This window comes from Sciurus carolinensis, chromosome 3, assembly GCF_902686445.1.
Source record: "Sciurus carolinensis chromosome 3, mSciCar1.2, whole genome shotgun sequence".
Taxonomy (NCBI): domain Eukaryota; kingdom Metazoa; phylum Chordata; class Mammalia; order Rodentia; family Sciuridae; genus Sciurus; species Sciurus carolinensis.
The window spans coordinates 5,769,188-5,781,332 of NC_062215.1; the positions used below are offsets into that span (position 1 = coordinate 5,769,188).

At 41.2% G+C, this 12,145-nt stretch overlaps 1 protein-coding gene and 1 pseudogene across 1 annotated transcript in view; both read left to right on the forward strand.

Moving 5' to 3' along the window:
• The window catches only part of Grb2 (growth factor receptor bound protein 2), a 67,840-nt gene that overhangs the window by 47,576 nt on the left and 8,119 nt on the right, over window positions 1-12,145 (forward strand). The window contains exon 3 of the mRNA XM_047545511.1: window positions 11,155-11,252. Coding sequence (XP_047401467.1) covers window positions 11,155-11,252 — 98 coding nt within the window. The remainder of the gene's footprint in view (window positions 1-11,154; window positions 11,253-12,145) is intronic.
• Window positions 4,007-4,877, forward strand: LOC124981043 (40S ribosomal protein S17-like; annotated as a pseudogene).

Genomic DNA, 12,145 nt, shown 5'->3' on the forward strand with positions numbered 1-12,145 from the left:
GACTGTTTGCCTGGTCTGGGTAGCTTTGTTTAAGTTTTTATTTTGTTCTGTTTTTCTTGAGAGGAGTGCAAAATTTCACTTAAGATCAAAAGTCTTCTGATAGCAAAATGAAAAAGATAGTAGCTAAATAGATATTGTTGAACAGTTAGCTGTAGTTTGAGATTATTTTGGTTATTTCCAGTTAGGAAGTTTTGGTACCATTAGTTCTACTTTTCATCTTAAAAGATGTCTTCTATTTAGTGGCAACTAAGTTTGGCCAAGAGGAAAGGCCATCCTTCCATTTTCTTGACAACAATTTGGGGAGTCTACCATGTTCCTTCCACACACAGGTCAAGCAGAGCTAAAATACAACAGGGAATGTAACCTAGTTCACACTTCCTTGGGAAATTTTCCTCCTATCCCCTAAACTGGGGTTGTGTGGTCTTTGGTGTTTGCAGTCCAGATCTTTTCTGTTGAATTGATACTGGCATGGAGCCCATAACTGCCTCTCCCCTGTTGTGCATCTCACTGCACTGCAGCTGGTGGTTTGACTGACTTCAGGCTCCTTAGAGGGCTGTCTCTTAAGTCCTCAATTCACCTACCTCAGGCTTGGCACTCTGGTTGCACAGTGCTGGTCCCATACAGACCATCATGATTGTTGTGTTTTTCAGATGTACTGGATTTTCTCTCCTGAAACTATTCTACCTCTATCTTTCTGACCCCACCCTTTCTTCCCCTTCTGCAGTTAAAATGCTGATATTCTGAGAGTGGTCCTTCTCCACCAAAGTGAAAGGCCTTCCGTAAGTTAAAACACACAAGAGACAACAATTTTGAATGGAAGCTCTTTGTACCCCTTTGGTAGAGTTTATTTGGGAGTATTGTCTGTACATTTAGGTTTCACTGCCTCTAGATTTGTTTAGGTGGAGTAATATCACATATGTATGAACTACTTTCCTGTTTTGTTTAAATTCCATGAACAACTTTTCTTTTTTGTTTTTTAAATTTTTTTTAGTTGTAGAGGAGCACAATACCTTTATTTATGTTTTTATATGGTGCCGAGGATCAAACCCAGTGCCAATTTATTTTTGGAGTACTAAAGTATTTCTCAGAGAAAGAGAGATACCCACAACACATATACAACACTTTTGCTGGGGATTGAACCCAGGGGTGCTCAACCAATGAGCTACATCCTTAGCCCCCCCCCCCTTTTTTTTAATTTAGAGACAGGTTATTGCTAAGTTGCTGAGGCTAGCATCAAACTTGGGATCCTCCTGCCTCAGCCTCCTCATTTGCTGTGGTTACAGGCATGCACCCCATGCCCAACCTAGCCAGTCGCCTTAATTGTTCACCTTCCAACACATATGAACATTACAAAGGAAGTTTTCCCTTTCAAAAAATGTACAAACGGTCCTGGACTTTTAATGTAATTGTGTGTGTGTGTAGCCATTTCTCTCTACAACAAACTTCTTCTGTGGAAGAATCAAAAAGTCCAAGGTCTTCCAGAATGTCTTCTATTAAAATGTTGCTAGAAAAGTTGTAGCTATAGCAAACAACCTGCAAAAGTCAGTCTTAAGTCAAACATGCAGACAGAAGCAGGCATCTCTACATTTCCAGGAAGCACCCACCCAGAGTGGGATTAGTAGGACACATACATAGAAATAGCCACACTTCCTCTCTCCTAGTCCAGCCAAAATATTGCCTCTTTTTATCTGTGTCATGTTGAAATTTTCCTCCACACTCACCCACCCTCATACCCACACCCTTGTATACCTCTTTGTCTTGGAGAAAGCACATATAGGTAGTCTTATGGGATAGATGTGGTGTACCCTCTCTTGAGGGACTGCACATGGCAATCATTTGGCAATGGTGCTTAAGTTACAGGAAGACTGATTTTCTAATTCTGTTACTTCCTTTATTTTGCCTCTCCTTCCTTAAGGGAACAAACTCATGACAATCATTCTTTCTAGGATCAGTTTGAGAGGTTCTTTTTTCTCACCAAGGAATATATAGAGTATGTTGCTCTTTCAGTTGTCCCTGGGCACCACTCGTTCTGTGATACTCTATGCATCACTTATAACAAAGCCCCACATACAGATCACTCCCTCAAAATATGCCAGATTCCATTCTGAGAGCTGTGTGGAACACAGATGAGAATTGGGTATGGAGCCAGCTTTGAAGCACTTGGGGTTAGCTTGGAATGGGGCCAGGACACACCAGCACACAGGACAAAATAGTGGTAGAGAAGATATCCTAAAGTACTGGGGATTGAACCCAGAAGCACTTTACTACTGAGTAACAGCTACAATCTCAGTCCATTTTTATTTATTTAATTGGAAGACAGGAGCTCCCTAAATTGCCCAGGCTGACCTTGAACTTGCAATCCTCTCAGCATCCCAGATTGCCAGGGTTATAGGTGTGCAACAACACACCCAGCTGAATTATATTGTTATTGATAGTAATCCTCCATTAAATACTACAAAAGTAAAGCAGAAACCAGGCATGTTGGAGTATACTGTAATCCCAGCTACTTAGGAGTCTGAAGCAGGAGATGGCAAGTTCCAGGTCAGTCTCAGTAATTTAGCGAGACACTGTCTCAAAACAAAAATTAAAAAAGACTAGAGATTAGTAGTAAAGCAACCCTGGATTTGATGCCTAGTATTGAAAGAAAAAGTAAAGCAGAGGGAAGGGTGGCTGAGGTGTTTGTGAGCTTTGAATTATGAAAGATCCAAATAGATAAGTCTGTTGTACCTGGGGAAACAGAGAAGTACCGTATGTTCAGAGGTTGTGAGTCAACTCGCTTGACTAAACTGAGAGTTCATTTGGAGAATTAGTGGGTGGTAAGGGCAGAGTAGGTGATGACCAAATTATGAAAACGTATGCCTAACTAAGAATAATCTGGGCCTATAGAAGGTAACCTGCTACTTGAGGGTTTGTTTGTTTGTTTGTTTTTGGTGGGGGGAGTGATATTTGAAAGGATTTGGGGCACTAAAGGGATACTGAGGTCAAACTAGTTCAACTTTCATCCCTGAGGCCTGAGCATTGGGTTGGTCTCTGTCTCCTGATACACTAATGTTCCCTTAAACTGAAACTGAGTGTGAATACTTAGAAGATAGAAAGTGATAAATGGTTTTTTTCCCTTCCTTTCTTCTCTCTCTCTCTCTCTCTTTTTTTTTTTTTTTTTTTTTTTTTTGGTACCAGGGATTGAACCCAGAGGTGCTTAACCACTGAGCCGCATCCCAGCCCAGCCCTTTTTATTTTGAGACAGGTTCTTGATAAGTTGCTGAGGCTGGCTTTGAACTTGTGATCTTTCTGCCTCAGCCTTCTGAGCCATCATTATAAGTTTTTTTAAAAAGGAAACACTAGAACCTCTCATCATTTCATCCTTAGTGGTCAGAGGGAGACTTGACCAACAGATGCTCTTTGAATTCCTAGAGTTTGATAAATAGGTTCCTATTCTTTAAAGAAAGTGTTGTGAAAAATCAAGGATTTAGGACTCCTGGATCCCAAAGAAGAAATACCCATTTCAAGGGGAACTTAAAATAGCATTTTGTGGCATAGATAATAAATTTTTGCTAAGAGGTGACAACATAAAAGGTAAAATATCCTCTTGATTTGATACCATTACATAAATACTCTAAGTGAATAGATTTTAATCATTTAACAAAACAGTACATTTGGTATTTATATAGTTTTATAATCTACCAAAATCAGGAGAGTTTTCTTTTTCTTTTCTCTTTTTGTAGGAGTGTTTTTGAACTTAATGAGTGCTTCTTCTCACATGCTGGTCATGAGTGGCCAAGTGTATGCTGCTGGCCTGACTGGTTAAGATGTTCTCTGTGTGTTTCCACTCAGCTGTGGCCTTGTGGAGATATTCTCTTGACCATTCAAAATGGAGACCAACCCTAGGACAAACTTGAGAACTATTGCTCTTTGTGTGCTTAATAAGCAGTTGGAGGTTTCTATGGGACCAGGGACCTTCACTATCCAGCTACCTTTTAAGTTGGTCATCTCGTTATGAAAGTTCATAATGGCTTATCTGCATCGTGGGTGTTTTTCATATGTTGGCACCCAGGATAGCAAGCAGTGCAGCCAAGATGTTTCTTCATGCTAAACAAAACCTGTAACAGATGGGGGTGGTGACTGTGCGGCACTTATTCAGTGTCTATGGTGAATCAGTGTGGCTTCAGATGGAGGCAGTAACCACACTAAGGGAGATGACAAGCATTCTGATAGTTTCTAATGAAATATGTAACAGGCACTTAAAGAAAACTGATTTTAAATGGCTCTCCCAGACTGTTACCCTAGCCAACCCCTACAGAGGGTCGTTCCTAGGGTCCTATGATCTTTAAAAAGTAAGCGGGGTACGGTGGTACATGCCTATAATCCCAGCAGTTCGGAGTTAAGGCAGGATGATCACAAGTTCAAGGCCAGCCATAGCAACTTAGCAAAAAATTTAAAGGACTCTCTTACCAGGACCCACCAACATTTGCTACATTTGCACCAAAACCATGAAGAAGGTGGCCCAGGTCATCATCAAAAAGCATTACGTGCACCTGGGCTCCGACTTCATACCAACAAGTAAGTGTGTGTGCATGGAGATCACCATTATTCACAGTAAGAAGCTCCACAGCAAGATCTCAGGCTGTGTCACATATCTGATGAAGCAGGTTCAGAGAAGCCCTGTGAATTCAGAGAGGCCTTCTTCTATCAAGCTTCAGGAGGAGGAGGAAGGAGAGATAATTATGTTCCTGAGGTTTCCACTCTGGATCAGGAGATCCTTTGGAGTAGATCTGACACTACGGAAATGCTGACGGTTGGACTTCAGCACACACTACAACTTGCAGGTTGCTCAGCTTACTGTGGGAATGAATTTCAAAACACTACATGGAGCTGTTTGAATTTTTTTGCTATGCTGTAACATTTTCAATAAACCTGGGATAACAAAAATAAATAAAGAAGGGCTGTGGCTCAGTGGTTAAGCACTCCGGGATTCAAAAAAAAAGAAAGGCAGGGATTTGAAGGTGGTGGGAAGAAAAGGAAAGGGAAAAAGGAGGATTGGAGAAAACTCACTGGCTCATGTTGAATTTTTTGTGTGTTTTTGTTTGGTACTGGGAATTGAATCCAGGACCTCATGTGTCCTAGGCAAGTGCTGTACCACTGAGGTACACCCCCAGCCTTACGCTGAATTTCTGTAATGCAGGAACTAGCTGAAAATAGCGTTTTGGTTTTTGTTTTATTTTTTAATACTTAAGAACTTAAAAATGTAATTGTTCTTACTCACCAGCCATAATGCACATACCTATAACCCAGCAACTTGGGAGGCTGTGGCAAAACGATCACAAGTTCAAAGCCAGCCTCAGCAACCTAAGCGAGGCCCTAAGCAACTTAGCAAGACCCTGTCTCAAAATAAAACAGGACTGGGCATATGACTCAGAGGTTAAGTGCCCCTGGGTTCAATCCCTGGTACCCAAAAGGAAAAAACAAAAAAAAGTAATTGTTCTTTCATGCATATACACCCTTATACAAATTCCTTCACACGCTGATAGAACTCTGAAAGTTTTGCCTTGAAGAAATGTTGAACCATTAGTATTAGAGGCTATTTTGGATAGTTCGATGGGACCCTAACCTATTTTTGTGGGGGTTTTGTTTGTTTGTTTTTTGAGTTTTGGTATCAGGGATTGAGCCCAGTGTAACCATGGAGCTACATCCCTCCCCTTTTTTATTTTTTATTTGAGACAGGGCCTCTCTAAGTTGCTGAGGCTGGTCTTGAACTTCAATCGTCTTGCCTCAACCTCCCAGATCATTGGGATTAAAGAATAATTTTAAAGTAATCATGGGGGACTGGGCTTCTGGCTCAGTGGTAGAGCACTTGCCTAGCAAGTGTGAGGCACTGGGTTGGATCCTCAGCACCACATAAAAATAAATGAATAAAATAAAGGTCTATCAACATCTAAAAATTTTTTTAATAAAAAAAAAAAAGTAATCATGGAAGTTTCATGTGTTTTCAGAACAAAACAAAAATCTCAGTCTTCTGTTATGAAGACTAATTTAGGAAAGGTAAAACGCAGTCCCCCAGAATTGTCACATGTTGCTAGATCTAAGACTGCCAATATGTATAACAAAGGAATACTGTGAAGTAGGAAGATCACAGTGTTTGTTGGCTATACTTCTATTACTTTTTCTCATTTAATTACTTCAGGATAAAGCATTATCACCACTTTGTATCCTAGGAAACAGAAACAGTGGTAGTTTGTTCAGGGCCATATTCATTACTGGTGAGATTTGAATTTGACCCCTTAGGTGTGGCCTCTGGAGTGCATCCTGGGCTCTTGCCACCAGGTCAGGTAGACCCTATGGGGTCTGAGACCTCCATCTCGTATCGCTGGATTTTCTTTTTTTCTTCAACTATTCAGTAAACTTCACATTATGGTGTAAAGGAAAATATCTTGCATTGCCTTTAGCGTGGCCTCAGCTTGGGACTGCGGGAAGGGGGCTGCAGTGATGAGGTTTCCAGAGGCACACAGTGTGGGAATGGAGCGTGTTGAGTGCTCTGGGTGGTCTGTGGTGAAGAGAGCTTTCTTCCTTGGAATTACTGTTTTTCATAGAGTAGCAACGATAAGCTGCCATCATGGGGGCTTTGGAAGTCTTACTATGTTTTTCCTGCTTCCCCATATATTTTTGAGAGAGTGAAGTTTGTGTCCGAGGTGTATGGGGCCTTGATGGAATTTTCTTATGTGTGAAATGAGCCATAATGTGACAATATGGTCTTGACTGGAACAGTTCTAACCTTAGATTGAGATATACGTAAAGAAAATTCACCTGTCATAACGGTTAAGTAAATTTTCAGACTGAATACACCCACATACATAGCACCTCGTTGAGAAATACAACTTAGGCAGCACTTCCAGCCTCCCCATCGTGTCCCTTCTCTTGACTGGAATTATTTTTAATTTTCCTACATAAAGCTCACCTCATTCCTATCTCTTAAATTTCTTCCTGATTTGGGCTAGCATTATTTTCGGTGTCTTTGTAAAAAGAAAAAAGAATGTTCTTTCTTCACTGAAACTTGGCTCTTCCTCTCATAATCTCATCTCTTGATCAATCTGCTTCCTTTAAACCCGAGTGTTCTGTGTGGCTTCCAAGTCATACATAACTCAGGGAATGTGGAGACTGAAAAGAAAATGCAGCTGCGAGGCAGTGGCTAGAGACAGTCCTTGGAACTGGGTTGTGAGCTCACCCGTTTGTTTGGAGGCAATGGATGAGCCAGCCATTCGCTGTCTTCCGTGGGACATCAGTGGCAGAAGCAGCTTCCTGTTTCCCAGCTATCTGGCAAGGCTTTAAGCATTATTTGTGACAGGCTCTCATCTAGAACCACTGACCTGTGGGCACAGGCCCACCCCTGGAAGGCTCTGGTCTCCTCCTTGTTCTATTCAAACTCATGTTCCAGCCTCCCTTGCCTGTTCATTTGCTTAACATCTGAATAAAACAGTTTTTTAAAAATATTTTTTAGTTGTAGATGGACCCAATTCCTTTATTTTTATTTATTTTTGTGTGGTGCTGAGGATCGAACCCAGTGCCTCACATGTGCGAGGCAGGTGCTCTACCACTGAGCTACAACCATAACCCATAAAACTCAACTTTTAAACATCTTTTTAAGTTATGCTGTTCCACCATCATGGTGTCCATGTGAAAGCTAATGTTCTTTTGTAATGCGGTTAAGTTCTGGTCCCTGACTCTCCGGTGCCCAGAATTAGCAAGTTCACTCTTCCTCCTGCACTTTGCCTCCAGCAGCACCAGACTTTTCTGAAATTTGAGAGTGAGATTTAGAGCCAGACCTGCAACACCTTGGCCTGTCTGGTAAAGTGTTGTTTGGATACTGAAACTTTCAGATGACCAAAATTGTAACCATTCACATACTCTGGCGTTACTTTGGTGTTCCACTTTTTAAAAAAAAGTTCCCTGGGACTGTTGTAGCTCAGTAGTAGAGCACTTGCCTAGCATGTGTGAGGCACTGGGTTTGATCCTCAGCATCACATAAAAACAAACAAACAAAATAAGGGCATTGTGTCCATCTACAACTAAGAAATTTTTTTTTTTTTTTTTATATTCCCGAGCTGGGGAGATAGCTCAGTTGGCAGAGCGCTTGCCTTGCAAACACAAGGCCCTGGGTTCGATCCCCAGTACCACAAAAAAAAAAAAAAACATGTACAACCAGAGAAATGAAAAGTTGTACCCCATTTGTGTACAATCCATCAAAAAAAATTATAATAAAATTTTTATGCCAGGAGAGACCCCCCCTCATATTTCCTGCCTTCTGGGATAGAAAATCATATTAAACACCAACTAATAGCTTTGCTCTAAGGAAAACCACAGTTCTAAATTTGTTCCAGGTATAGGTGTTGCCATGGAGTTTCATTTATTTGGCAGAGGGAGACATCTCTTAGTGGGATTCACCTCCTTCTTGGTAAAGATAACAAGAATGCGAGTCTCCAGGAGCTCCCAGTGTACACACAGTTGTCCTTTCTGGCAAGACTGTTGGTCACAAATTGAACTGGCCTTTTTTAAATGATTACCTTATTCCATTTTGGTGCCCAATGAGGCCACAGTCAGCTTGTCAGCCATGCTTTCCTGTCTTCCCAGAACTTTTAACAGTGTGTGTGTACCTCACCAGTTCAGGAGTTCCTAAGACATTTTGATAAGCTCTGGTTTATAAGCCTACTCATTTTTATTATTGTAAGATGATGCTTCATGAGATTATTAGTAGTCCACATTTTGCTTCTAGCCTTTTTGTGTGTTTCTTTGTTTTTTGTTAATAACAGAATTCCAAGCCTTAAGCAACTTTGAAAGTAGCTTCTCTCCTCACAGACCATTGAGTCCCCTCCTGTGCTGCAGGGATGGGCAGCTGGCATGGTGGCATTGAGAGCACTCTCCTCAACCTTTCTCCTCAGTGTGCCCCCCATCCCTTTTTGTGATACTGGGTATTGAACCCACGGGCACTCTGAGGCTACATCCTTAGCTCTTTTTATTTTCTTTGCTTTTGAGAAAAGTCTTGCTAAGTTGCCCAGGCTGGCCTCAACTGAACAATCCTCCTGCCTTAGCTTACTGAGTAACTGGGATTACAGGGTTGCCATGTTGCCTGGCTCCTCAGTGTTCCTGGATGCACAACAAAATACCTCTGCTGGCCATAGCACAGTTCAGTGTTTGCAAATGAAGATATAAAAATTATGAATGTGTTTTATGTGTGTATGTGTGTGTGTGTGTGTGTGTGTGTGTGTGTGTGTATGTGTGTATCAGCTCTCCTAGGATTTGCCGTGTTATTTGCACACGTGTGCTTAAACCCAGTGACTGACAACTGTGGTTGGAGACTGGCCAGTGTCACACATAAATACCAATATGGTAAAGCTCAGTCCAGGTTTCTGTTCAGAAGTGAACAAGCCTAGATGATCATTAACACCGCCTGGCTAACCATCCAACCTTATCTGCCCTTTCCAATGTTACATGTCACTTTGAATTGTCACTTAATGCACCAACTTCAAAAACCTTAATGCATTCCAGTTTTTAATTTGGCTATGAGTACAGCATTGTTCATCTCAAATCATTTTGTAAAAACTTTTATCAGCTTCCTTTTAGACCTTTGCAATAGAGTGTAGATTAACTACCACTCCACTTACTAGTTCACTTTTCCTTTGCTCACTGGTCTGGAGTTATCACATCTCTCTTTTCTCTTTTAAAATACCAAACTTATGCCTTCTGACCTTTGCCTTGTGTAGCAAGTTTAGAATTCTTAGGGTGTTTTTGTATTTTATACCTTGTTCTGCGCTCTCCTCCTATTACAAGACAGATTAGTCTCATGACCTGGCCTGTCTAATTCACAGGAGGCAGCATTGGAGAGAACATACATTTGGAGTATGAAAATCCAGGTGTGATTCTTAGGTATGAGAGTTCAATACCTTGTAACCTTGGGTAGCCATTTCATCCCCCCCCCCCCATTTTTTTCTTGGTGCATTTAGTTGGACATACTAATGGAATTTATTGTTACATGTTTGTACATGCACACAGTATACAGTATAACAATATAATTTGACCAGTATCACTCCCCACCACTCCTCACCACTTGGTCCCTTTCCTCCACTGATCTTACTTTGATTTTCATGAGATCTGTCCCCATGTTTTCCTTTTTCCTCTCTAGCTTCCACATAGGAGAGAAAACATATGATATTTAACCTTCTGAGTTACACTTATTTTGCTTAGTGGTCTCTAGTTCCATTCATTTTCCTGCAAAAGATATGATTTCATTTTTCTTTATGACTGAATTCTTTATTGACCCCATTGTATATATTCCACATTTTCTTTATCTGTTCATCCATTGATTGACACCTAGGTCAGTTTCGTAGTTTGGCTATTATGAATTATGGTGATATAAGCATGGGTCTGCATATATTACTATAGTATGATGATTTTAATTCTTCAGGATAAATACCAAGGAGTAGTATGGCAGAGTCGTATGGTGGTTTCATGACTAGGCTTTTGAGGAACCTGCATATTGATTGCCATGGTGGTGGTTCTAATTTTCAGTCGCACCAACAGTGCCCCCCCACCCCTGCTTTTTAAGTCTCCAGCATTTATTGAGCCATTTCATTTTTCTTTACTTTCTTCTTACTTTCTTGTGTGTGTGTGTGTGTGTGTTGCTGGGGATATTGAACCCAGGGCCTCCTGCATGCTAGGCCACAACCACAACCTGCCATTTCATTTTTCTAGACCTGTTTTTACATCAATTACATAATCTCTAAGCCTTCCATCTGAATTGTGCTGGTTGGTGTGCTTCCAGCATTAGCTAACCTGAACTTAGCACGCATGACCCTTGAAGGTTGTTGAAGTGAGCAGGACTCCATACTTGGTCAGTAGCCTTCCCATACAAGGGCCTGTGGTCGTGCTTGCAAGCAGCAGCACTGTGGAGCTGCTTGGTGGACATCCTATCCTTGCAGAAAAGTAGAGAAGCTCTTGGGCAATCCCATGACTGGATCTCTGTGAATTCTAGAGGTTGGCTAATACTTCACATAAGACCTTCCACAAACCCAAAGGATGGCATAATTGTCTTGTGGCTACCTTTTTGAAAGGGGAAAGGGAGTGATTGATTTGGTGTTTTTTTTTTATTTTATTTTTTTATCTTTTCAGGTTTTGAATGAAGAATGTGATCAGAACTGGTACAAGGCAGAGCTCAATGGGAAGGATGGCTTCATTCCCAAGAACTACATAGAAATGAAACCACACCCGTAAGTGGGGCTCACAGTCTGCCAAGGCAGGACCCACTCCACCTTCTTGTTTCAAATACTGTTTTTAAAACAGAGACCACTGTGACAGATGTCGTGCCATTATTGTTGTCTTTTGGGGGAATGAACTCAGCATGTTGACTTTGTATGTTAATTGTTGTATAATGAGAATATAATAATTAGCAATGGTATACATTTTAGACTAATGCCTATCCGTGATCTTCAAAAATATACAGTACTTTTCAAGTCCATAATCCTTCTTCTTTAAAACCCTTGGGCCAGATGTGTTCCATGATTCCACACTTCCTGGGTTTCAGAGAGGGTGCTTACAGCATGGTTTTGTATTGGTATGCTGGGTGACCCTGTGAGAGTGCCAGAGCATGGTGTTTGGTAGGTAATAGTTCTCTGTAAGTGCTTGTTCTTCCATGTTAGTGGTCCTGCTTTGATTGGAAGGAATTGTGCTCTAAGAGCAATGGGCGTTTTGAATTTTCTGCTTTATATTAATCAGCAGCATAGTGGGACTCTGGGGACCCTTGCAGACTGCTGACCTCCCACCTCACCCACCCCTCTTTGACTGGCCCAAATTCTGCTTCAAAAAGGATCATTTCTATTTTCTTCTTTTTGTGTGATTACTAGGGACTGGATCCAGGGGTACTTTACTGAGCTTTATCCCCAGCCCTAAATTTATTTGTTTGTTTGTTTCAAGAAAAGCTCTCACTAAATTGCTGAGGCTTGCCTCAAACTTGTCATCCTCCTGCCTCAGCTTCCCAAGTAGCTGGGATCACAGAGTAGCTGGGGTTACAGACATATGCCACCATGCCCAGCCACATAAGCATTTTGAATCATTCTGTTGGGAAAAGATAGGAAAGTTGGTGAAGTTATAGTTGCTAACCTTG